Raw genomic sequence first — 27389 nt, 5'->3', positions numbered from 1 at the left:
TTGTGGTTTTAATCGTGGTCTCCCCTATATATATATATATATATATATATATATATATATATATATATATATATGTATAATTATTAAAAATATAGTTATATTTGTTTATATTTAAATGGATAGGTTGTGCATATGACAGTCAGCTCCAGTGCATGGTTATTAATTGATTGACAAGAATTGTTTTGTGGCATGTGCAGTTTATTGCAAGTTTCAAAACTCAAGAATTGTTACAAAATGAATTAAAATACAAATGTTTGAGAACATATATACTGTTAAACAAAATGAATGGCAGGAAACATACAATCAGAATATTTAACAAAGAGAACAAGACCATGAAGTTTGAGTAAATATGTACTTTCATCTTGAAAGTGTTAATGGATGGAGGAGAAAATACATCCATCTGATGTCATTAACTGAAACACTTTTGCAGGAAAAAAGTATTTTCTTTCGATTGCCAACTATAATATAACATATTTAAATAGTAAATAGGCACTGGCCGCACATAGTATTATGAGCACTGATAGTAGCAAGCCAATAATTTAAAAAAAAGATCACTTGCATTGCTCAATCAGATTTGATAGACATATTAAAGTAGCAAATCGTTTTTCCCATGTTTTCATTCTGTCCTTGCTTGAAATGTTTCCATTTGCCCCTCAGATCACTTAGGAGGCTTTCCATTCTCTGTTTTCAGGTAATCCGGTATCTTTTTGCAAATGGAGTAATAGAAAGTCCTCATCTTCTCCTCCACTTTGACAAAGCCTGGCCGATCTTCATGCCTGCAGAAGTCAGAGGTCATTCAGAAGTATACAGAGTATAAAATAGCATTTCCGACTGAAGCAACTTCCTTTTTTTTTTTAACAGATATTTTGCACCAATTTCCCAGGAAGTGACAGTTTTGTTCTCTTGAACACATGGGATGGAAGCTGCTTTATTTGCAAATGTTTTATGCAATATTCCAATTTTGAGCATAAGTTTTGTCACAACTTTGGATGGAAACATAGCTAATGTAAGAAACTTGATGGCATTAGATTACACTTACTTGTATGTCCAGCATTCTTTCATCAGGTCATACATGGTCTCAGGACATCCAGCAGGGCAATCCAAACGGCTACCACTTTCAAGAAATGACATTACGTCTGGGCCTTTCATTTTCTGCATGGGACAAATAAATGGATGACAAGTCACATGAGCAACTCATTTAAGTTGGTTGTAAGTAATGTGACAGTGTAAATGCTTACCTTATAAGGCTTCCCTCCAAAGGAGAAGGCCTCCCACATCGTAATGCCAAAGCTCCAAACATCACTTTTACTGGAAAACTTGTGAAAATGAATGCACTCTGGCGCATACCACTTCAGAGGCCATTTTCCACCTGTACGGGCCTATACACATACAAAATCATACTCTGAATGACTATTCTCTTTTTACCTTGTACATGCACCATCAATATGAAGCATCCCACTATTCAGACAGCTTGTTAGACATTATATTGCTGTAATGGTCATGTGATTAGTCATGCAACAGGAACAAGGAACTGGTCCCATTGTTAATATATTGACAGTACAATGTAGAAGATTTACAAATGTATAGAAAAGATTTCCTTTCTCCAAGATCACAATAAGTACTTAAACAGTGTTTACAAAGTGCTACAGAGAAATACAATAGACTGAAATGAATTATAATTCAAATGTAATTGTGTTCCAAGTCAAAAGGTGGCGCGTTTCTCCCGCTGTACACCTGAGAACAGCCCACCTTATAATAGTTGTCATCTGCACCCAGTGCCTTTGAGAGGCCGAAGTCACTGATTTTGGCATATTGCTGGTTGACCAACAGTACATTACGTGCAGCCAGGTCTCTGTGCACAAAGTTCCTTCCTTCTAAATACTTCATCCCCATCGAAACCTGATGCATTAACATCACAATGTTTTCCGTAGGGATCTGGTCCCTGAAAGGAGCAAAAAGAGTTTCAGTGTAAATTGATGTTCTTGAGCACCTTGGGAATTTTCTGATTTACTCAGAACAAGGTTGACCTTATGATTGGCTATTTGCTTCCATAATTCAGATTAGAGCTTTCACACTTACTACTAAATCACCTCTATCACAGATAAATATATTTATTTCAAATATTTGAATAAAATAATATAATAAAATAATAAAATAATAATATATAAATATCATATATAATTGATATATAATAATAATATATGATTGGTTATTTGCTTACCCAATTCAGATTAGAGCTTTCCCACTTATTTTAATACAAAGTGGAACAGAAATCACTACTAAATCACTTCTTTCACGGATAAAGATTTTTTAACTATGTAAATATAAATACAAATATTTGAAAAATAAAACATATAATATACAATTATACAATAATATATAATATTATATGATTGTTTGTTTTTAAAAATGGAATTATAATAAAAAATTAAAATAGAAACTTAAAATGATATATATATGACATTTACACAATATTTTTTAATATAGTAATAATAATATTACATATATTTATTATATTTTATATGGTCACTGTTTCTAAAAACTAAATTTAATACACTAAATGTAATTTTATTAATTCAGTATATAATACATAACAGACTATTTCTACATTCTTCGACACAAATAAAAGAGTAAGTTATAAATGTTTTATTCTGATGAACTCACTTCTTGCCGGAGAGAAACTTGTTGAGGGGGCCAGCGGGGGCCATCTCCATCACCAACATGAGCGCTTCAGCCTCACAGAGTCCAATCATGCGCACGATAAACGGATCACTCAGCTGATGCATAATCTGGGCCTCTCGCATCATTTCATCCTTGACTGATTTTTCATTCTCATTCTTCAACACTTTAATTGCCACATCAATCTGTTTGCTACACAGGAGAAGGAAACATGAGCATATGAAGTAAACTTGTTTAGGTGAAACATTATATCATACATTTGTATGATTTTCACCCTTTGTGCTCACCTTTCCATTTTGAAGACACCTTTCTTGACACAGCCGAAGTTGCCAGAACCAAGCTCAACCTCGTCGATCATGAGCTTGTCTCTCTTGATGAACAGGGTCTTCTTCTTGCATTCATTTGGATCATCATAAGGACTGACGAATGCATCATGGTCCATAGGCAAAGATGGACGTGGAGAATCGGCTCCTAAACCCTTGGGCACTGGGGAACATCACAGCAGATTAAGTTATTAGCATGCTAATTAACTTTTTAAAGTAGTACATTTGGTTTAAACTAAATTAGAGTTGCTCCTCTGGAATTTCTATTGGGTCTTTAGAAAAACATGAAATCATTTTTTTGCTAACAAGGTGCTACAACGGTTTTCAGTCCTTGTTGTTTAGTTTTCATGTATATTTTTTTTAAGCACACGGTGGTTTAAAATTCACATTTGAAGAATTTTTGTGGGAAAGTCTCTTCAAGGCTTTATATTACTCATAAATGGAAAACCAGCATTCTGAAATTACAATGGAAACATGGTTAATGCAAATTCTCTTCTTCAGGACTACAAACTGAACAACTCTATAGTAAACATTTCAGGCAGTATTAAGCCATTTAGCCTTGTTGTTTTTGTGCAGAACTACGTGGTCCAATTCCAAAGGGTTTTGCAGTAATAGCCAAAAGTTTATGTATTTATCACTAAGACAGCTCTGAGACTCTGAGACTTGGACTGTTTTTGTTTTAAACATATTTCAAGTAGACATACATAAATTTCTAAGCATATTTGTTGACTTTGTCAGTCTGCTGTTGAATTTTTTTAACTTTCATATTTTGTACCACTATAGACTTACCCATAGGGGGCGGTGTGTATCCATTACCTCCTCTGGTCCTTCTCTGCAACACACACACAGACACCCAGAAAACATTTACAACATGCACCATATTATTAGATGTGTTCAAAATATAGATGTGTTCTGGTAGATATACTTACCGGACCATTCGGTACAGCTAAAAGTGAAAAAGAAAAGAAGAAAAAAAATATTAGCCATTTTCACTCGCATATATTTAATTTAAAGAAATGCTACCTGTTCATTCATATGCATATACAGTCTAACAGTATTATGTAGTTTTTGGTAAGAGACATGTTTTACATAAATCGAAATGCTATGATGAATAAAGTTCATACCTGGCGTTGCATTGCTTTGGTTGACACACGGTTCTCTCAGTACAGTCACAAGACCATCAGGCTTCATCTTTAAATATTCAACCAGCTGCCCTCCAGAGGAATATAATTATTACAAAAAACATCAATGACAACTACAGTAATAAAATCATACATAATGTTTATGAGTTATGTGATTATGTAGAAATCTTTGTATATCTAAATTTTGACACAGTCATAAATTTCTATTGTCCTGCCTTTTTGGATGTTTTTAGTTCCAACCATATTTCAAATTAATATATTTTTATATTTAGAATCAATATATTTAACAAATTAAAATATTTTTATTAAAAATAAATTATCATTAAAATTTTAAAATCAACTAAAAATGCATTTCCATTTTTTGTGCAATACTTTATTAAATTAAATTAATCTTTAAGTTATCTTTAAATGTACTTTGTCTTCATTTTGGCCAAATAAAAGCAAAATTTAGCTTTTAGCTTTTGTATAAAACATAAACTTAAACATCTATGTCAAAGGACATTTTTAAATGAATTACATTAGAAACATTTTCAATGTAGTCTTGTAAAAGCAGTTTCGTTCTAGCGACATTGTGAGAACAGTATTTTGTTTTACTTTTTCATAAAATGTAAAATGAGATGACAGACTCTTTGATGGGTAAAGCATACCTGCCACACAGTGTCAAATTTAGTTCCCTCTGGCATTGCATATTTCCCTGATTTGTCATGTAATATCTGATAATGGTATACTGTTTTTCCGTATGTCAGCGACAGCGCATACGTGCCGAATTCTTCTCTCTCTCGAACTCTAGAAAACAGATTTAGAAAATTAGAAATCACAGCGCAGCAAACAAAAATATATTCTAAGAATGTTTTGCTAAAGTTCCCATTAAGTTATGAAAATTTTATTTCTGAACGTTCCCTGCACGTTCAAAACATCCAGATTTTTTAAAACTTTTTGTTCTGGTTTATATGATTGTTAAGGGTTCATACCATTTAATTATTTTGCAAACGCTATGAAAATGTTACATTTGAATGTTCTCTGAACATTCGGTAACAAGTAGTAACATTTAAAAAACGTCCAACTAAAACGTTCCATGAACGATGTATAAATAACGTATTTGTGCTAACGTTTTGAGAACATTATTAAAGACCAGATAACTCTGAATGAACGTTCTATTAACATTACTGGAAGTTTACGTTTGTTCATAACTTTGAGAGAACCTTGCCAGAACGTTAGCTAAAGTTCTGCGAACATTCCCTGTTATCTGGGAGGTCAGATATTTGCTTACCGATGTGCTTGCTGATTGGCCTAAATTATGTTATAGGACTAAATATGTGATCTTGACCAATCCTGCACTCTTAAAAATAAAGTTTCCAAAACTGGGTTTTCGTAGCGATGCCAAAGAACCTTTCCTAAAAGTGTAAAGAACATTTTTATAATCTAAAGAAGAATGTAAAGGTTCCATGGATGTTAAATGTTCTTCATGGAACCATCAATGCCAATAAAGAACCTTTATTTTTAAGAGTGTAAGGTCTATCTTTCTGAGTTTAGCAGCTTCTGTGCAGGCCATGATGCAGAGGAAACTTTTTAAGGCAATGTAGGATGAGCGAATACAGCATATACGCCAACATCATTTTTGTAATCATCCTCACAGCACTGAATTTCCTCATGATGACACCACTCCACTCTGAAGACCCAACTCTATATTTGCTACAAACAATATTGATCATCAGATTTGCCTCTAAAAGCAGCCCATGCGTCATCATGACCTTTCCACTCTAATGCTGCAGGAAACTTAAGACTGTCACGTCAGATGAATCAAGCTCTTCACTCACAGGAACTTTCCATCTGGCTGAGATCCTGAGTACAGTCGTCTCTCACCCTCCTGCCGAGGGATCTTGCCGTGGAACCAGGGCATTTTCTCATGCGCTGTGGTGGCAATCAGTTTTTCTAGCTGTGGGGCCTGGCTAATGATGGCTTGCTCCATGGCCTCCCCCTAAAAAAGATAACATAAAATTCTTTTTTTGGTGATCTCTCAATAAATATCTGCTAGCATGGACATGGGTCTCTTCACTGTTGGAGCATGACAATAAAAATGCATAAAAATGGTGTAAAACGCACTTGAATAAGGGGAATTGGATATTGGCGCATGTGAAGTGTCATTTGCACACTTTTTTCATGTGCACGCAAGACAATTTTTGCAAGTGTCTTAGTGCAAATGTCGCTTTAAGTACTACATTATACGGTTAACTATAGAAAAATTAAATGCATGCTTATCTAAAGAGTAATCAAAAATTTGTGCAAATGTATTTCGGCCACAATGTGAACATGAATTTAAAGGATTCATTGGAGTCAATTATTCCACTTAAACTATGATTAAAATGATAGTTCACCCAAAAATTAAAATTCTGTCATCATTTATTCACCCTTATGTTATTCAAAATGTATGACTTACTTTCTTCTGTGGAAGATATTTTGATAAACGATTCAGTGTTTTTTATCCATACAATAGAATTCATTCTTCCAAATGTCTTTGTTCCGCAGAAAAAAAAGAAAGTCAAACAGATTTGGAATGACATAACATAAATGATGACAGAATATTTGAGTGAACTAACCCTTAATGCATGCATAATTTGTGAGGATCAGAACATTTTTCTAGTTTACATCACTATAAAATGTTTTTGTTCTGTGTTGAACTACTTCCATATGTCCCTGATTGTGTATTTTGCTTAAAACATACAAAACTAAAGATACTAGATTGGAAAAATGTGGTTAAGGGATAACCGCAACCGTAATGTAGCCATTAAACTTACACTATTTAGCTGCGCAGTTACCGAATATTAATCAAAACTTTGTGGGTCAACCAATCAGAATCAAACCTGTTTTTGAACACTTTACCTCCAGGCTCCAGGTTTGACGCACATATTCCCTGAGCATGTTGTCCCTCAGGCTGTCAAAGACGCCCGTCTTGATGGCTGTGTCGGCCGATCGCAGGCAGGGTTTCCTCAAGGTGCACACGAGCCCGTCTGGGTCTTTGCTGTAGTACTCGCAGAGCTCAGCGGGTCCGCAGTGAGGTTTCCCACCCGAGATGCAGTATGTGCCGTTCAACTGTTTCTCTATGGAGTAATGGTAGAACTCCAGGTTCCAGACCATGGACAGGACATAGCCACCCAAGCTGCGGAGGCACTGCCGTAGGAGGAAGAGGCCGTCTCCCATGCCGGCCAGCTTCAGGTGGTCCTCGGCCTCCGAGCGACTGATGCTGCCATAGAAGAACGGGAGGTCCGCGGCAGGGTCGGTCATGATGGAGGCGACGAGGTGTCGAAGAGACTCACTAGATCAGAAGCTGTGGAAAACGATGTTTTGAGAGAGAAACACAGAGAGAGTCAGATTGAAGCGGCTGATAAGTTCAACAAAATGGGGCAAACTGTTGTGAGCATGTGTTTTTGCTGATGTGGGATGTGGGAGGATGTTTCCCCGCCTGAAAGCATCTCTCCTTCTTTTCTCAGTTTCCCTCTTTTTATAACTTAAGCATGAAATTTTTCATTTGACGGACCTGCGTGATCAAAAAATCGGTGTGTAGAGGAACATATAGTTAATGCGACAACATGTAAAGGTTGGTGTGGTTGGTACTTTAGAGTTGCTTTGCAACCGGCAAAGTCTCGCATTCGGTTCGAATCACCACAACAGGAAACTCAGACATATCCTTCCCCGCCCCCGCCAGCTCATATATGACAACACTACACCCTGCACAGGTGCTGATGCTTCAAGAATGTTCCTAAGCTTGTCAACAGACACATGCTTTATTGAAACATCTCTGGAAGTGAAAGAAAATGAAGCAGCCGATTAAAAATGCTCTACTTGTAGATGCCAAAAAAATGCAACTGTGGCACCATGAACAGAAACGTGTGTCTATAATGACTTTTTTATGCAGTGATGAACATTTTCCAGTGACTGAATGCTAATGCTGTGTAGGAGAGTAGGAGGTCAATAATGTAACATATAAGCATCATGTTTTCTCCAGAAAGTGAAAACTGAACAAAAACAAAACCCCTACTGCTTTTTGATTCCGTCGTTTTATGCAAATTATCTCACAATGTCTACTAGACAGAGTTGGCACATTTTCTGAGGTGGAATCGCATGGAGTGACAACAAATGGAAGACTCTAGACAGGTAGCTTTGATTTAAACCACAGCTTCCTGGACACAGAGCTGCCCACATTTACAGGGACTAAAACTACAAGACAGAGAAAGACCCTGCCACAGCCACACACACACACACACACATACACATACACACACACATAGACCTAGTCTTAAACCACCACAGGCCACAGCAAAGACACTGGGGGACAGTGCACTGTCTGAAGGGAGACATGAGTCTCATGAGGCAATTTGATCCTTTTCCATTTTACATCCAGAACTTAATGTTGCAGTTTCTTACTATTATTATTTATGTTACCCATGAATGTAGCACACCATGCAAGATTTATACAATATGATTAAAAAGTAAATAAATCAATTTTGTTAACTGCTTCTTTGGATTGAATTTTTTAAAATTATTTTAACTAAATAAATTACATACATTTTAACATAACATTAACACATATATAGTAATAAAACATAAATTGTGTACACAGCATGTATGTACACACGTACATACACATACACACACAATATTTCAGCAATCCTTGTGACCCTACAGACTAGGATAAGCTGATTGGAGATGGATGGATATTATTTGAATATTATATTAATAAATATTAAATATGTATATATTTATAAATTATATACATACATATACATATTTCAAAATTATTTTAACTATATAAATTAGATATATTTTAACATTTAAATCTACATAAATTATATTTAAATGAAAACTATTTTAAATTATACACACACAAATATATTAGATAAGTAGATAGATAGATATAATTGTATATAATTTTGGGAAAGTAGACTTACTACTTAGGCCTACTAGTCTGAATTTGTATTTTCAGCAGTCATAGATGTAACTTCAAGATATATTTATCAATGTTCAGCGGAAAGTGTAATGGAATTTAATAATTTGTTTGTCTAAACATTATTTTCCGGTGTGAAAAGTGGGTGACAATATTGCGGCAGAGCCTCATCGAAACATCTTCTCTTCCGTAATGCGGTTAATTTTTCATTGCGAACAAAATGTCTCACAGATGCATTTGGAAGCAAGCAAACGTCTGAGATGGGTGTTCGCTGTCTATTTAATCTATAAAGGGAGCTTTGAAATTGAGCGTCTTTGAAAACTATTTAAGACAGAAATAAGATCAAGGTGTTGAGGCATACGCTCATTTTTAAGGTTGTTTAGAAGTACATGAAGTATTTGAAGATGAATTTAAAGCTACAGTAAGAAACCTGAGTTGTTACAGCTCTTTTGATACAGTTCACTAAAACGCCCCAATAATGGTTTCATCGCTTTTAAAGATTTTCCATGTTCTGAACACAAGAATCTGAACTATGTTGCTTAATGACGCCTAAAATATTCACAATGTTTATGTCCATAAACCCAAACTCAACTGCCTTGAATGGAAACTAACTTTGTTCAAAAAGGCCAAGTAGCCTACAATGGAAAGTAAAACTTTCTTTTTCCTATACGTAAAAGGCTATTTGACCCCTGCCCTTTTCAAGACTGCTCACTTTGTTTTTTTATTACACTTTTTCTTGTCCAACTTTGCATGATTTTGTGCCCATATTTAGATGGTCTCAAAGGACCACTGAAATATCATGGGCATTTGGGCAGTGAAACAGTCTGGATTCTTGCCACCGAACTCAGAGCAGTGAAACCTTTGTGATTCAGTGCTCCACATTGTGTGCATAATGTTTTATGGTAAAACAATGAAGTCAGGTAAGCATTAGTTTCAAACAAGCTGAATTAAAAGAAGTGTTACCTGTTTTATGCTATGACGCAAGTTGAGCAAAACAATTCAAATAACTGGACTCTCAATGTGTTATCTAATTGTCAAAACCAAATATATATACAATACAATCTTTTAAAGTCCTTGTACTGTTTAATGATGGTCTGTACTTGGAATTTACAATTGCACATTTGGTTCAGACCAATTAACAGCATCTGGGGTGAAACTTTGCAGATCTTCTGCACCTGTTCAGCAGCTCAATAAATATTTTATCTTTATCTCTGAAGCCACAGATGAATTCTTTGCTACTCTGCAGTGCAGGTGATGCAATTTTAATGTTCACAGACACACATAACTAAACCTTATGTACATTTTTTTCACTTTTTCAATAATGAATTTAGCTTAGCAAGTATAAACCGAATAGCTGCATATATTTCCAAACGGCTAAACAATTGCATCCATGCTGGCATTCAATAAATTGGCATTAAACAATTTATTAATAATAATTCTACCCAGGTAGGAAAACATGGAAATAATATTTAAAAAAGTGCTTTACCATGAAAAAAGGGAGCACTTTACTTTACACACTTTACTTTATAGCATATAACATGTATATATGCTATATACTTATTGTAATAATTACAATAACTGGGTAATAACTAGTTAATAGTCCTGAACCTACTCCTAAACCTAATCTTAACCCATGTAGTTACTTTATATTATTCAGTACTTTCTTAATAAGTACACTGTAAGTACATTGAAAATGCACGTACTGTAAAATAGTGCAACCAAACCCCCCAAAACAATTTGGTAACACTTTGTTACATATGTAACATGTAGTTAATAACTATAAATTATTCATAATTACATGCAACTAACCCTAAACCAAACTAAACCCTAATCCTAACCCTATAGTATGTAATTCCTCAGTACTTAAATGTTTAATTACAGTGTAACAAACACACCTTAAAAAATAGCTGTAGACTGCACAACTTAAGATAAGGTTTGAAAATTGCACATTTGACTTTCCATGTCAAGAACACGCTTTACAACACGCCACATCTGCTCAGACAGCTCTCAAAAGTGTTGCTTAACATGCATACATATGTGCCAGCAAGATTAAGCTGATATCCACAATCTTAATTTAATGTAATGGTTATGTGTCTGTACGGTATTTGACCTCTGCCGAACATTCATTTGCTAATATCTCTCCTCATTTGCACATGTTACATGTCTGACATTTTGAGCGACCTTGAAAGGTCGTGAATTTGCCTCGGGATAAGATAAGAGCAGACGGTCCTTGGCAGACAGAGCCAAAAAAAGCCAGAATAATCTTATTAAACACTCACCGTGGCCTGTAGCTCAAATCCAGAAGAGAGGGATAGAAAGAAAAAGAGAGAGAGAAAGAGAGAGAGAAAAAGAGAGAGCAGACACGGCACGGATGAACTGGTGAAGGAGTTATAACAAATGTATTTAGTCTGCTGAAGTGATGAAGCTCTCTGATCTGGCTTGTACGCTAGATGGCTTCTATGCTTGCCAAGTTTTAGTGTGTGTGTGTGTGTGTGAGCTTGAGAGAAAACGTGTGCGCTTATGTGTGCGTATGGGTCTCTGTGTGTGTTTCTGTGCACACAGGTGAACTGTGTGGGCTGCTTGAATCACTCAAATTTGCATTCCCTTCAGGCTTCTCAGAAACTGTAACTTACTTTCTCACCCAAGTCTTGGGATGCAACCGCTGAATGCTTTGAAAAGCTGTGCTGCAAACTAATGCTTAAAACAGTTACAAGAAATCGGTTAATATATTTTGCATTCAATTGGTTTAGGGACCCATTAAGGCATTTGAGACATATATTTGGAGCAATGCACAGTGAAAACTCTCCTGAACAAATATCATTATATGATTTTATTATTGATTTTGAAAAAGAATATAATAAATTTTAAATTAAAGCCTGAATCAAAAGAGAATTTAATCGTCATGTTCTGTTGAGTCTGTTTTACTATATTTATGTTTGGGTTCTCAGAGACTCACAATGATTAGTGTATAATAATAATAATAATTTACAAATTAACTTATTTTCTCTCATGAAAATTCTTTTAAACATGTTTTTTTTTCTGACCTAAATAAAAATTCAAATTATTTTAGAAATTAAACTTTGTTTTTAACCAGTTTTCAGAAGATTCAGAAGTATCAACCTGACACTTCATTTTTATGTTGTTTTTTTTTTTTTTTTAGATTAAAAGATTCTCTTTAGATCCCAAACAAACCTAACAGACCTATCTTTTGTTTCACGCCTGTTCTTCATTTCTGTTAAGGTAAAGGAATCACGCTTTCCTCTGAGGGTACATAACTGTTGACGAAAGCGCATCTGGTATCCGGCTCAGTTTTTTTTTTTTTGGGGGGGGGTATCTGATATCCAACAGGTGATCGAGGCGGCCTCCTCTGAGCACGAGCGCATCAAAGCGAATATAACGGTGCGACTCACAGAGCGCGATTGTTCTTTTGCGATGGCTCCTCCCAGCGTTCAGCGTCTGTCTTCCTGCAAATGAGCACTGTAGCATGGGAAAATCTGATTCATTTGAAAGAATCGATTCGTTCGGACAGTTTGTTTTAAATGAAGCTATTCAAAAAGATTTGAACTGTTCCTAGAAGTCCCCGTGCGCCGTTTACGTTTGCTCTGAAACGCGTGTTCATCACCAAGATTTAGAACGCTTTATAGAAGTTTTAGAGAACGGTAAGTGTTTGTTGTAACACCATTCGTTTAACAACAAGAAATGAGCTACTAATATAGATGATCTGATCCCACATGAGTAGCCTAGTGAATAGAAATTATGTATCTTTGTTATAAATAAAAAGGATTTATAGGACTAAAAAGGTATTAAAGTATATTTCCACGTTTGAATCGTTATTCGATTGGCGACCATGCTGGTGAATACCTACATAATAATTAAAATAATGACTATGTTAATAAATATTAATAGAGCTCGTAACTGAATCAGCATGTTCTATTGCTTAATGGGTTCTATTGCCATGGAAATAGACAAATTAACAATTCTTATTTTCTATAGCTGTGTCTCTTTTTGAAGGCTGCGTCCTCCGAGGTCGCATTTGAAGGCTGCATATGTCATCGAGGCGGTCACATTTAAGAAAAGTAACCGTTAGATTGCAAAGTAAGAAAGAAATTACAGTATTTTACACGTCACGAGGAATAACAGTCAATTTTAATACAGTTAGGCGACTTTTCTTAAATAAGACATCCCTGATTACGTATGCGCAGCCTTCATGCGACCTCCGGAGGACGCAGCCTCCGAAATTAGACGCAGTTTATAAAATATTGCCGTGTTTTTTTTTTTTTAGTAAATAATTTCATGCCCTCCAGCCAGAGATAGTAGTAGCTCCAGCTTTGGCGTAAGCAGTGAGCACATGGTATTTTTACCTGTAAAGCAGGAGCAAATCAAGCTCGTCATCTTTCAGGCGCATCTTTGGAATTCTCAACTCCCTCGATGTTTACTTTCGTCGTTCATCTTCAGAACACAAATTAAGATATTTTAGTTCAAATCCGATGACTCGGTGAGGCCTTCATAGGGAGCAATGACATTTCCTCTCTCAAGATCCATAAAGGTAGGCTACTCAAAAAATATTTAAATCGGTCCATGTGAGTACAGTGGTTCAATATTAATATTATAAAGCGCCGAGAATATTTTGGTGTGCCAAAAAACAAAACAAAATAATGACTTATTTAGTCATGGCCGATTTCAAAACACTGCTTCAGGAAGCATCGGAGCATAAATGAATCAGTGTGTCGAATCATGATTCAGATCGCGTGTCAAACCGCAAAACTGCTGAAATCACGTGACTTTGGCGCTCCGAACAGCAGATTCGATACACTGATTCATTATGCTTCAAATGGTGAATCACCAATGAAAGCATAATGAATAATTTGAAATCACCAATGAAATCTGACAACAACTGTCTCATAATTTTTTTCCCAAACGCTCGAATCATGACAAAAAAAAATGTATTTTTATGCTGGATCAAGCTAATGCGCATGCGCAGACCTAAATGCGTGTCTCTTGTGCCTCATTTCGAAGGTGAGAGTCTGACTGTTTCTATAGAAACCGGTGCTTCTAACGGCCGCTGCAGTGACGCGATAACTTTATCAGTCGGCGATTGGCTTATTACCTTTTACTGTCTATGTATTTACCAGAGAAACAAGCGCGCCGCCATCTTTATAAAATTGTCTTTGAACTTCCGTTTTGCGGTAGCTCTGTACATTTCTATGGCATCGCTGTCAAAGAATAATTAGTTGGTTAAGTGGATTTACTTGTTGTAGAGTTAATGAAAGTTATCATGAGCATTGTTATGTTTAAAGCAGATGTCTTAACAAATGTCAGTAGATCGGGAAGATTTTAAAACGAGCAGTTCATTCATAAATGTAATATCGCTGTGGAAATACAAACCGGAAGTCAAAAGACAACGAGCGCAACGCTGAAAAGGGGCGGGGCTACATAAGGTCTATTGCGCGTTACACTTTCTCCCATTCAAAACAATACGAGTGACACGTCTTGTGTTAATTTATATAGGCTCTATTGTTTTATTTCTTGTTTAATTCTTGTTAAAACGTTTATTGCTTTTCTTTAAAAATTGATTAAAAAAAATTAAATGGGGTGGGGGTAATGAAGAATAATCGTTATGCATTAAGTAAATTTGGTTATTTCAAATAACCGGTAGGCCTACGTTTATAGAGTAGGCTATCAGTCTTCCCCCACCGCGTGCGATTTGGCTCAAATCAATCGAATCATTGAAAAGAACCTGTTCAAAAGAACGATGTCACAGAATGCCGCGATGTCTATAAGATAATTTCAGTGATATCTTTTATACAGTAGAATTATTGCTGCTTACATTCCTTAAAAGTCGCTTGCAGCACTTTTAATGTAGGCTATTTATAATGGTTTCTAATTGTATTTGCTCTTTGTTTTCAGTTAAAGGCCGCCTTAAATGTGTTGTTTTTATTTAAAACGATTAAAATGAAATAGGGTAGGGGTAATGAAGGATAATAAATACGTTGAAGTAAATTTGGTTAGGTTACTTCAGCATTTAGAAAGCGTTCTCTCCTACCGCGTGCGAATCGGCTCAATCGAGTCACTAAAAAGAACCTGTTCAAAAGAACGATTCGTTCGCGAATCGGACATCACCAAAGCGCAGTCCGAACTCAGTTCCTCTCTTCAGCGGTAAGACCGAAGTAAGCAGAGAAACCACGCAGCACCAGAGCACAGTCCACCGGCTCATCTCAGTATGTGGCAGAGAACTACCCGGTGTTGAAGGAGGACGACGGACCAGACGGTGGTCGGTAAATCTCAGGGTCACCAAATTGCCCGTTCCTGCACAATTAGGTAAGGCCGTTGTCAACTTTGTACGTTTATTATGTCAAACGTGCAAATGAATACATTGTATCCGTGCATGGTTACCATTCTTGTTTTAACATTCTTGTTGGGAGACATATGCATGTCTATTCTGCTGTCAATTTGCAACATTCAGTTATAGTAAACTAAAATGATGGAGGCTGCAGCGCTGTCAGACCTGCTGGTGATCACTCTAGCAGAAAGCAGAAATATCTCTCTTTGTCTGTGGGGTGCAGAGTCGAAGGGTTTGCCAGAAGCCTCTGAGGAAGGCGTCCAGTTCCCTTGGCGACTTAATAAATTATCTGCTCTTGTAATATTTCCATTAATGCCTGATTACAGCTGCTATCAAATGGGATGACTGGTAGACAAAAACTGAAGAATTGCAGAGCAACAGTCTCCCTCATGAAATATATAGTTATTATACAAGCATAATACTGCACCATTTGGCTTATTTAAGACATGGACAATTGAAAGTTGGATAAATTATGTAGTTTGAATGCGTAAATTGGCAACGAGGACACACAGGAGACCTGCTCCCTGTCAGGTAGAGCAGTGGTTCCCAACTCTGTTCCTGGAGGCCCCCCAACAATACAAATTTTGGATGTCTCCCTAATCAAACGCACCTGATTCAACTCATCAGTTTGTTAGTAGAGGTTCCAAGAGCTGAAAAGGGTGTGTCAGATGAGACATCCAAAATGTGTACTATTGGGGGGCCTCCAGAAACAGGTTTGGGAACTGCTGGGGTAGAGCGAGCGCTTCTCCTGGCACGACTCCACGCCTGTCTGTCCGCTTCTACGTTTGGCGGAGAGAGCTTGGTAAGCTAGGGGTATGAAGTCTTATATTTAGACATTGATCTCAGATGTATAGACTTATGTTTGTCATTTAGGATGGTTTCTAGCGGAGCAGCTGATTTGTGGATAACTTTTTATTCAAAGTAAATTCAAGAACTGCTCCAGGGTTCCCACTTTCATGGAAAATCAGTAAATATCAGATAATTATAAAAATGTTTCCAGGACTTGAAAAGGCAGGTTTTAGTGAATATAAATATTTCAGCTATATTTCATTGGTTTAAAATGTTCTCTTTTGAGTGATGGTTTTCGAAAAGGCTTAATCATGAACAACTGGAAAAGATATGGAAAATCATGGAAATACATTGGTCTAAAGGTTAGAACCCTGTTTTTCCTCCAGGAGCTGAAAAATAATTTGGTTAAATCTTTGGTTATCAGCTCAGATCTAGGGGTTTTCAAACTGAAAAAGTAAAATATTTAATAGAAAACGAAATAAAATGAATTGGTTAAAATTAATCAAATGTATTCAAATAAATAATAAAAATAGGTTTAAATAAGCAAACAATAAATAATGCAATAGTGAGTAAAATGTAATTATGTAATAGAAATGAAATATAATTGAAATAATATTTTACACATATTTATAATATTAAGTTAATTAAACTAAACTAATTGTGTCTTTAAACAAGACATTTATACATGAAAGTATATAGCTGCCTTTTAAATTTTTGGATGAGGGTCCCTTGCAAGAGGATGATCATGTTTGGGGATCTGTGGCATCTAAAAGCCTGAAAACCCCTGCACTAAACTACCACCCTCTGCTGGTGAACATCATGAACATCATAAGAAAACTCAAGAGGCCCATTGCTTAGGTGATATCTGTCATAAAGTAAATAATCTTTTTTTTTTTTTTTAAAGTGTTTATAAGGTTGGTGTGGTAAAATCTGTCTGGTTCAGGAGTGTGTGGTTTTGCAAGCTGACTAAAATGTTCATGCTCCACAGCCGGTCATGAATGGGTCTCACATTATGGTCTCCGTTGATGGATTCAGAGTTCATTACCGGTTGTTACATAAGTCTCTGCTGACAGTGCATCAGTGATCATGATCTTAATTCCCTTGTTTGTGCTTTGTTTATTTTAAAGAGCCAGCGGAAAATGAATTGAGAAGTGTGATACACCAAGTTTTTGTTTTTGGGGTCTTTCCCAGTTTGAATCCTCTGGTTTGTGTAAATCAAGTCTTGTTGTTAGTGGGTAAGACAGTGTTTGTGGAGGCCAGTGGTCTGCCGCTCTTTCATATTGTTACAGCGTGGTGTCAAGCTTAAGTGAGGAGACTCTCTGCTTGCATGTCATCCAAATGGAGATGAAGAGAGACTGCCTAGTTTCTGAAGAGGATTCAGACCAAAGATTTCTCCATTGCAGAGAGCGCTTTACATTCAGTCTGTCATGTGGGTTTAATTATCAGAGTCTTACTCGTGCCTGATGGCTCCCCGTCTCCGCCGGTGTAGTCTGACAGCACAAAATGCTTCTTGCCGTCTCAGATCACATCACACACATTCTCGTACCTCATGTCTGCACTAACAGATTATGAGGCCCTTACTGAAATTTCATGTCACATTTAGTATATGTTGACACGCCATCTGTAGCTCGCAGATGCTTCTCATTCTTGATTTGCCCCCAAGAGCAGCCAATTACTAAGTTCAACTCCTTCAAGGCCACAGCTGAATTTTTTGGAGGAGATGTTGTTCTGCAAGGTCATATCTTCCTGTGGCCTCTGTGGCTTGAGCTTGTGGGCTGCGTTTTTATCACAAAACAGACTGCAGATGGACAAATGAATCATTCGCTGGAAAAGTTGAATTATTTCTCTCTTTACACAATTTCTGGTATATTGTTTTTTAATTATAACTATGTGACTGAAAGATGGGAACTGAATGATTCTCATTCCTCCTCTGGTTCCTTTATAGTTCCGTTAATGACTCCATTAAGGATTCTTTAAATTGGCCTTTACTATATATTAAACAAATTGGTCCCACTTTATATTAAGTGGCATTAACTACTATGTACTTACATCAAAAAATAAGTACAATGTATTTATTGGGTTCATATTGAATTGCAAAACACTTTTGTTGCTTTTGAGGTGGGAAAGGGGTAAGGTTAGGGAAAGCTTTGGTGGTATGGGTATGTTTAAGGGTAGGGGTAAGGGTTAAGGGATGGGTCAACAGTGTAATTATAAATGTAATTACAGAAATTAATTACAGATGTAATTACATGCGGGTGTTTTTAAAATATAAGTACAATGTAAAAACATGTATGTACACAATAAGTGCATTGTATCAAATGATTAATTTAAATGTAAGTACATGGTAGTTAAGGCCACTTAATATAAAGTGGGACCAACAAATTTGTTTAAATTTGTTATGAACAACCAATTTATTAGAGTCATTGCTTCGGGAATCGAATTACACTGGTTGCCGTATGTTTTTGATTCACTTAAAAGAACTGACTCATAACAGACACTCATTTGAGAATCAGATTACACTGGCTGTGCTGTAGGTTTTTTATTCACTTAAAAGAACCAGCTCATAACAGTCATTTAAAGGGATAGTTCACTGCCTCAAGTTGTTCCAAACCTGTATAAATTTCTTTGTTCTGCTGTACACAAAGGAAGATATTTGGAAGAATGTTTGTAATCAAGCAGATCTCGCCCCCCTATTGACTACCATAGTATTTTTTATGGCCAATGGGGGATGAGATCTGCTTGGTTACAAACATTCTTCCAAATATCTTCCTTTGTGTTCAGCAGAACAAAGAAATTTATACAGGTTTGAAACAACTTGAGGGTGAGTAAATGATGACGGAATTTTCATTTTTGGGTGAACTATCTCTTTTACTCTTTCCCTGCCACTGACGGAATTTTCCGGCAATCCGTGTTTTCACTGTTATACGGTAGGGGGCGATATTACTCATCTTCTGAAAGAGTTTACAGAATCTCTGGATCAAAACACAGGCGAAAAAGAAGCAGAAACAAGCGATGGAAGCATTGCTTAAGCACATGTTAAAAACGTGATCATCAAGCATTAAACAGCATATAATTCGTAAATCAGCATATTAATCATATCGTAATCATTCGTTATCGAATGAAATGTTGACCCAGGAAGAAGTATAGGATTGGTCAAGCTTTGGGGTTGTTGATGGACTCGATCTACTCCACCTACATTTAATCATCGTCCTGAATCTGATCCAGATGTAGTCTTTGAGAAAAACACAATCTTCTCAGCTTTTAAGGGGGTCACGGTGGCCACAGCACCTAGGGTTAAGGAAACACAAGGCAAGAGAGAAGGAGATGGAAGGGTGAGGATGGACAGAGGAGAGAGAGGGAAAAAATTGTTCAAATATATATATATAATGCTGAGGGGGAAAGAGTTAATTGAGAAATTGATTACACCGGTTGTGCTGTAGGTTTTTGAGTCACTAAAAAGAACCAGCTCCTTAGAGTCATTTGGTTATAAATTGGATTACACTGATTGTGCTGTATGTTTTTGAGTCACTAAATAGAACCGGTTCCAAAGATTTTTTCCTGAATTGGACAACACTGGTTCTGCTGTCTGTTTAGCACTGTAGTATTTTATTCTGTTGAATGCATATGTGAGAAATATTAACTGTAAAAATGAAACTTTTTTTTTTTAATTAGTCAGTTAGTTCTGACTAAGAACTGGTTCTCAGTTCCTATCGCTTATATCATAATGTTGGCCTTTTTAAGTCTATCAAACCTCAAAGCAGCGTAGTTCGTGACACACAAATGAAGAACATGGGGGGCTAAATCTTAGCCCTTTTTTGCCAAGATTTAGATAAGACAGTGTTTTAATGAAAACCACCGATCTCAGTCTTGTAACTTCACAATAAAACAAGACTCTAACAAGAGGTAATGTAAGTAAAGTGGCTTTTGCCAAGCAGGAAATAACAGTAAGAGGCCTGGAGGCTTGAAAGGGTGTGCAGAGCACAGGGGCATGTAGTCCATCACTATTTGTAAGGGACAAAGACCTCTTAGTGTTTAAGATTACTTGCTGCACTTAAGCTGTTTCAATGCAGTTCATAGGAAATGAGGGGAACTTAAAACCAGAATCAGCCTCTGAGGCCACTTTTGGGTCCTGACCTATTTGTTGCCTCTATTTTTTTTCAATGAAGATGGAGAGTGTTTGATTTTTAATGGAGGGGGATGTAGAATACTGTCAGGCAGTTTAACATGGCTTATTTTGAGGCAACAGAAATCTTGGATGAGTTTCACGCAGTGGTTTCAAATAACTTTCCAAAACAGTTTTTCCGTAGAAATTAGACAAAGCTCCCTCACACACAGACACACTACTTTTGCCATTGTCTTTTTTGTGGTACTTGTCAGGAATAGTTATCCTTAATGGACAAATGAGGGTGTAACGTCTATACCCTTACCCAAATTGTCTCCCTTTCCTCCTCCTTTAAATCCTCTAAACTTTTCCCTCTCTCCCTTCATCCTTTTTTTCATCATGAGGCAACTTGTATCCTTATGTTGCCAAATCATTTCCCATCTGTTTTTGATTACCTTTGTCTGCACTTGGTTTCTCTTCACCCATCAGGGCTTGTATGGCATTTCTTTCTACCACTTCCCAGAAAGCATGGAGTGAGGGATGAATAGTGAAAAAAGGAAGTGGGGCGAAAAGGAGGTTGAATAGCTTTTGTTGATGTTGATCACATTGCTGATAAATCTTCAGCATTGCTGGGTTTGAAATGGCGTTCTTCCATTCTTATCATACTGTTTGCAGTGTGCATTATGTATACTGCACAAAGTATGCCAATTTTCTAAATGCATGAAATTTTCGAAAGTCCAGTACACAATCAAAACATGCTGCAAGGAATATGCTATCCCATAATGCAAAGCACTTGACTTAACCTACCATTTTCAGTGTGATGAATGATTTGCAGACCATTTCAACTGTGATTGCTTGACTTAAAGGTGCAATAGGTTGTTAAACTGGTTGAAAGTATCCTTATATCCTGATAGCAAATGGTTAAATGGTTTCAATGTATTTTTATAAATATATATCGTCTGTGGAAGGTGTAGCACCCACCTTCCTACTGAATCAAAACGATCAAAATCAAAACTGCGTTTACGCCATAACTACTGTAATTAAGGCCCCGTTTACATTAGAGCGTTTTCGTTTTAAAACGCATATGTTTTGCTACCGTCTTTTCATTTACACTATGCCGGCATTTCCGAACCTCGAAAATGCTGCAGACCCCATTTTAGTTTGAAAATGCTGTGGTTGCATTTCAGTATAAACAGGCCAAAATGGAGACTTTTGAAAACGACGCCGTGGCTGCCCACGTTCACTCTGCGTATCTTTGATGACTGTGTAAACAATAACATGGAGACTGAACTGCAATATTTGCTGGCTTTGTTGTCATTTTTAGCAGCCATTGTGCATTGTGCACTCTGCGTTTTTTTAATACTGCAGCTGCCTACATGCGCAAGAGGCAACTGTTTACACTTCTTCACGCATGCCCAGTGTGCATGACATGCGTTTTCGGCCGTGTAGTGTAGACGGAGATTGTGGACGGTGATTTGCAGGGAGGGTGGGATCTCATGAGGTGCGTCCCAATTCACGTACTTATGCACTATTTTATGATGTTTTTAAGTACAAACAGTGCGAGTAGTGCACAGAAATTCAAAAAAACAAAAAATTCACTTTAAATACCCGGATGATGCACTAAATTAATGGAAAAAAACGAAGTGCGGAATGTTGGAGACTTCATGCACTCAGCTGTTGCAGCTTTAATTATGTTGTGGAGGGGAAGGGGGGATCAGACTCAGATGTTTAATGACAAAATAAACATATAAAATTAATACACTACATGGATGAGTACATACTGCATAAGTGCATAGTGTATAGTGCATTATTTGGGACACAACTATGCTTCCGATGCTAGCAGGCTAATGTTAGCATTTCCCAGATCTCCTACTGCACCTTTAACCTTGCATTTCCAGTGTGACAGAGACAAAATCAGTCTCAATTTTACAGTATACAATATATTTTCTTTACTTTTTAATGTTTTTTTTTATGTTATATCATTTTACATACATTTTTAAAGTAAACTGCAAAATAAAAAATTTTCTGAGATGATTTACTTGCTGAATTTCAATTTATAAATGACTAAAAATCATTTTGGATAAAATCATCTGCTAAATAACTTAAATGTAACTAAATATAACTAAATGTTACAATGTTTAATATGTAACAATGACAATGTACTCGCACTCACATACTACTATAAAAATTAGTAGGCAGTATACACAGTATGTACTCCAGTATGCATTATGCGATATGTTAATTTCAGACACAGCCTATGGCTGCCCCAATGTCTCATTGTATCCCTTTAGGAATAGTGGTAACACACAAGTCCCACTTGTGGCATTTCTCAAACTGAGACTTTTTGTTTCATAGCCTGCCTCAGACGTCAGCTTGCCCTCCTGACCCCACAATGCTTTCCTTTCTTTTGCACTCTTCCGGTGCGGAACAGAGTGAAGAGAAACAGCAGCCCCCAGGTTAGAATGCAGATTTTTTTTCCATCCTCCTGGATGTGAAAGGAGGAATGATTGATTAGCTCCAACAACATGGTGCAAACAACAGCCTCCCAAGCCGACATGTTTGACCAGTCAGATAGGAACCATTTAGCCGTGGGACTCCCCCTTTCTTCCTTTTCTTTTGCATCTATCTAACATGTTTTTTTCTCAATAGGGAGGCTCTTATTGATGATCCCTGGTTGTACACATCTTAGAACTGCCCGTCCTCTACCTCCGACTCTGAGAGCCGAAGCGTCAGGATCCACGTAGAAGTGAAGCCACCATGGCTCCAGAATTCTGTGCGTCACTTTGGTGAGCGTGGGGCCGTCAGAGGGCAGAAGACATGTTGGGACAGAGGGCTGGGCACTGCACTGAAGCTTGCTGTAGTAACCATGGAAACGGTGTGGAGGAGTTTGGCCTGCGTTGGCATCATCGCCATGGTTGCCAGTGGAGTGGCAGAGAGTTGGAGTCCTGAGGATTTTGCTCAGACTCAAGGTAAGATTACTGATTATTTTTGTTTTGTTGTATTGTGGTGAATTTTATGTAAATGGTATGAAAAGGAAGTATTCATTTTTAGTTGTCATTTGTTGCCATTAAAGTTAGAAATGCACCAATCGATGGTTTTTGCTCCAAACGGCAACAGCAACGTTTTTTTGTTTTATTTTGGCCAATTTCTATTCCGGACTTGCACACAAACTGCATTGCATTGCAATCATTTCCCAAAATGCAGTTTGTGTGGAAATATTATGAAGTCTGTAAACAGGACGTTAACACAGGCCAGACAGAGACAAGACACACTTAAGATGGATGAACGGATGGAAAGAAGAGAACAGAGATGTGCCAGCAGAGAAAAATACTGTACCAGGCACAGCAAGCTCAATGTTTGTGATATTGAAACAAAAATATTGCATTGGGGGTGGGGGTTTATATAAATGTATCCCTAAGGGAACTGACTGTCTTCAGAAAAGTTTCAATGACATTTTCTTTTCCTCTTACCTACGTATAATGCCTATCTTAAAGCAGAACTAAGTAACTTTTTTTACCTTCATAAAAAGTTTTCTAAGTCCTTACGATGGTTAATTGACTTGAAGTGGTGTGTTTGAGGCGTGCACTAACCCCCTCTGGCACGTCTACGAATACAGAATACAGCACTTGCAAGTTGAGCTGCACCGACCCGAAACAATCTCGCCTCATATTCACGTTCACGCGAGAGTGACAAAATGCTTTACGGTAATTCAAAAACAATGTATATTATGACTTTATAAGACAATTTCGAAAATTACCCACCTCCATCGAGTGTACTGTATTTGCAAATTACCCACCTCCTCTTTCTTGTACTGTATTTGCAAAACTACTGCGCTGGCGAGCGTTGTAGTCGTTGTAGTCCAGAGCTGCGCTTGGAGTATTTACGACAGTGTGATTCACTGAAGGAAACTGTAGGGGGAGCTTCGCAAATCTTACTGAGTTCCGCTTCAATAATCTAGTGCTGCTTCCTGTACAGCGGTAACCGAGGAAGCGTTATATTGCTGCTGTTCCATAAGTGCCACCTACTGTCAGAGAGTGAATTTGCATTTTCATTCAGCCTGTCTGTGGTTTTTGTTTTGTGCAGGTGTCTTATTAGCATAATTTCACAAATCTAAAGTCAGACCATTCTGTTTTTGCTTTAAAATTACAAAATACAATCTAATTGAAATCCCAAACAACTCCTCATGTTACATGTGTTTAGTATCTTTGTTTGGATCATGATTAAATTCAGTGGTTGCAGGTATTTTTTTGTTTAAGGTCTGTTATAGAGCAAATAAACAACAAATGAATTGCTTAAACAAAGAAAACAATAAACAAAACAGCAACTGGTATCGGAATCTGCCAATTTGCTTGTAAAAAAATTGGAATCGTCCATGTTAATTCATGATTGGTGCATCCCTAATTAAAGTGTGTTTATTTGTATTATAGTGTATTGACCACTGAAAAACTCATATAAACCACTATTAAACATAATTAGCAATATCTCATAATTAGCAATATCTTATTTAATATCTGATATCTGAAAAAGACAAATTAACTTAGTCTGACTGAAATCAACTTTTAAAGTGCATGTAAATACACTTGTTGCGCTAGAAGTTACCTGAGAAACTTTCCGTTTTACATTGCACAATGGAGGCAGCAATGGCAGATCATCAAAGCTGTAAAACGGAATGGATTGCTAGCCTCAAACCTTGAGCAGTAACAAACCATTTAGACAACCAGGAACAGATGCCCTGCAACGTCAGTTAGCCATCACAAGAGCCAGCCAGACTCGATGACCCATCTTTCCATGAAACCGACCACTTTCTCTTTTCAAACGATTAGTGACCCAGTTATCGCTCTGACAAGACTCACAGGAGGCACCCTTTTAGACATCTGACATCAAAATGTACATTCTTTGTACTAATCTCATTAAGTCATTTCAAATATATAAGATTGAGGCAGATACAAACCTCATTCCCGTTACATAATAAGAACATGTTCAAGCATGTGGGTTTGACTTCATTTCGTCGTCTGGTCCAGTTCTGGGCGAGTGTGTGAGCGTGTCTGAGTTTGTGTGTTTATTTAAAAGGCGTATGGGACAAATATGCAGCCCTAGTTGCTGGTAAACTTACATTTTTGGCCTTTGAATAGCTTAATAACGCATTTTGCCCTCCCATAATAATTAGTGTTACATCAAGTAGCGGATGGTTATTAAAGCGGAGCACTGAGTTTATGTATAATCTCGCCACATGCTGGGACCAGTCACCGCAAGGATATATTTTAATCCTGCAGTCCAAATAGCAGCATGGTAGACGATACACAAACAGGATATGGATGGGTTTTGAGTCACTGACAGGGCCTCCGTTCAAGAAAGACTGACTTCTCAGGCTGGCATGAGGAAGAGTTTTCTCCTCCACAAGTCTGGGTGCACTCGCTGACTTGATACAGCTGTTGCACATCTGGGAAAGGTGGAGAGACGCCTCTCTTTCTCTGTCTCTTTCTCCAGCCCGGTTTCCACAGGAAAGCTATGGTTAAAAAAAGGGGGTTCACTTCAGTTTCCCGCACGGTCCTAATTAAAGGTTGTTCTCCTTAACCTTCTAAAATAAACTTTCAAACCCTGGGCGGCTCCTGACGGTGGTTTATTTGAATCAAAAGTGAAGTCTTTATACTTTTAATGGGGCTCTGTCCATGGCGAGGGAGTTTATGGGGAAGTAACACAGGCATCCTCCTCCTCTCGGGTTCCTCGTTGAGATTAAAGGCACATCAAAGGCTCCGGAGGATCAGTGCTCACTGTAGGTGTGAGAGCAGGGAATACCCTTCCATCAATTGTGGGCCTTATGTTTATTTAAGATAGCGCCAGTTGATGGCGGTCAGAGGGCTGGGCGTGTTGTACAGTTTGAGCTCCACTTTCATGCTTTGACATAAGACCCAGCTGTGCCCCTGGCTCCTGTGACTGTGACTGTCTGGACTGGATGTTTCAGTGAGAGGCTGGAATAACTTAGTGTATTTTTACCCTTGAAAAAGTTAACCCTGGGTCTTCTAAACCCTGGTAAACAGAGTCCTGGGTTATTTTGCTTCACATTTCACACTGCTCATAATTTACCTAGGGTTAACGATTAATCCTGGGTTTTCATAAGCTGACGTTTCACACGAGCCCCATCACATGAAAATGCGTATCAATAGTACGAGTTTGTAATCTCGTAGAATATATATGCCAAAATGAGTTTTGGCGTGCTTATGGTACGCGGTTTTTCGCGTGCGTATGATACGCACTTTATGGCGTGTCATATACACGCCATAAAGTGCGTATCATATGCACGCGAAAAAAAACGTGTACCATAAGCACGCCAAAACTCATTTTGCCGTATATATTCTACGAGATTACAAACTCGTACTATTGATACGCATTCTCATGTGATCGTGTTGTTCACACTGTACATTCTTAAAACCTGGGGTTAATGTTATTTGCATATTTGCGGTGTCAGCATCATTGATTGGACAAGCGCAGCACATGACTTGTTTACATAAAGACTATAGTTTCTTCTGTGTAATTTGCAGACACTTTTATTTCTTTCTTTTTGTACCGTAAATTTAAAAAGTAGCATGTTATTTAGCATGTTAAACCTTAAAAGTAATTCCGAACCATGCAACTTTTCAGTTAACAGTCGTTTTACTACCAAACCACTCCACCACTGTAAACCCAGACAGCACAGATGGAACGCAGGGTGTATAAGGCCAGCAGTGACCTTAAACGTAATCAAAACGACAAACCTCATCTGTTGAGCTCTTCTGTTGGTCCAGTGATGATTTTGAGTCTGCACATGTTTTAAAAAACCCAATGAAAACACATGGGTCTCAGAAGCAGCTGCTTTTTCAGTAATTAGACAGTCTTATTGAGCGGCCCCGTCTGAATAACTGCTGTGAGGAGGGAAAGAGGTGATCTTTTATATTTTCAGCACTTGGTTTGAGCCCACTTTTCTTCCTTATGGAAGGCTTAATGAAATGGACCACATATTATAAGGTTTCTTGTCCTTCTCTTGCCATTGTACACAATGACACATTTGATATAAGTCACATGGTGCATCTGCTGA

General features: G+C 37.3%; 2 protein-coding genes across 4 annotated transcripts in view; one reads left to right on the top strand and one right to left on the bottom strand.

The window, feature by feature from the left end:
* Window positions 1–180: 180 nt before the first annotated feature.
* LOC125279539 (tyrosine-protein kinase ZAP-70) lies at window positions 181–13600 on the bottom strand. Of its 3 annotated transcripts, none has more exons than XM_048209328.1 (13): window positions 13448–13600; window positions 7025–7469; window positions 5962–6122; window positions 4792–4930; window positions 4127–4211; window positions 3932–3948; window positions 3792–3834; window positions 2967–3165; window positions 2665–2871; window positions 1750–1942; window positions 1239–1379; window positions 1040–1152; window positions 181–776 (listed from the first exon to the last, which is right to left on the bottom strand). In XM_048209328.1, the coding sequence occupies exons 2-13, from the start codon at window positions 7424–7426 to the stop codon at window positions 659–661; spliced, it is 1818 nt and encodes a 605-aa protein (XP_048065285.1). In that variant the 5' UTR covers window positions 7427–7469; window positions 13448–13600; the 3' UTR covers window positions 181–658. The 3 variants fall into 3 exon arrangements, with proteins under 3 accessions (XP_048065285.1, XP_048065284.1, XP_048065286.1); XM_048209327.1 differs by lacking the exon at window positions 13448–13600 and adding an exon at window positions 11366–11579; XM_048209329.1 differs by lacking the exon at window positions 13448–13600 and adding an exon at window positions 7680–7698.
* A 1371-nt stretch (window positions 13601–14971) lies between these two features.
* The window catches only part of adamts10 (ADAM metallopeptidase with thrombospondin type 1 motif, 10), a 65592-nt gene continuing 53174 nt past the window's right edge, over window positions 14972–27389 (top strand). The window contains exons 1-2 of the mRNA XM_048209575.1: window positions 14972–15404; window positions 22967–23286. Of these exons, the coding sequence (XP_048065532.1) occupies window positions 23184–23286 (103 nt within the window). The 5' untranslated portion in view covers window positions 14972–15404; window positions 22967–23183. The remainder of the gene's footprint in view (window positions 15405–22966; window positions 23287–27389) is intronic.

Source organism: Megalobrama amblycephala, linkage group LG12 (genome assembly GCF_018812025.1).
Source record: "Megalobrama amblycephala isolate DHTTF-2021 linkage group LG12, ASM1881202v1, whole genome shotgun sequence".
NCBI lineage: Eukaryota > Metazoa > Chordata > Actinopteri > Cypriniformes > Xenocyprididae > Megalobrama > Megalobrama amblycephala.
Note: the sequence above shows the minus strand (reverse complement) of the source record. Positions and strands in the feature narration are given on the sequence as shown.

What these genes read in the sequence shown, in the direction of transcription:
- LOC125279539 (XM_048209328.1), bottom strand. Translation starts at nt 7,426, where the DNA reads ATGACCGACCCTGCCGCGGACCTCCCGTTCTTCTATGGCAGCATCAGT. An exon ending in AAGTTTCTCTCCGGCAAGAA is followed by an intron (nt 1,943 to 2,664) that starts GTGAGTTCATCA and finishes TGCTCCTTTCAG; the next exon opens with GGACCAGATCCCTACGGAAA. An exon ending in CAGATGACAACTATTATAAG is followed by an intron (nt 1,380 to 1,749) that starts GTGGGCTGTTCT and finishes GTATGTGTATAG; the next exon opens with GCCCGTACAGGTGGAAAATG.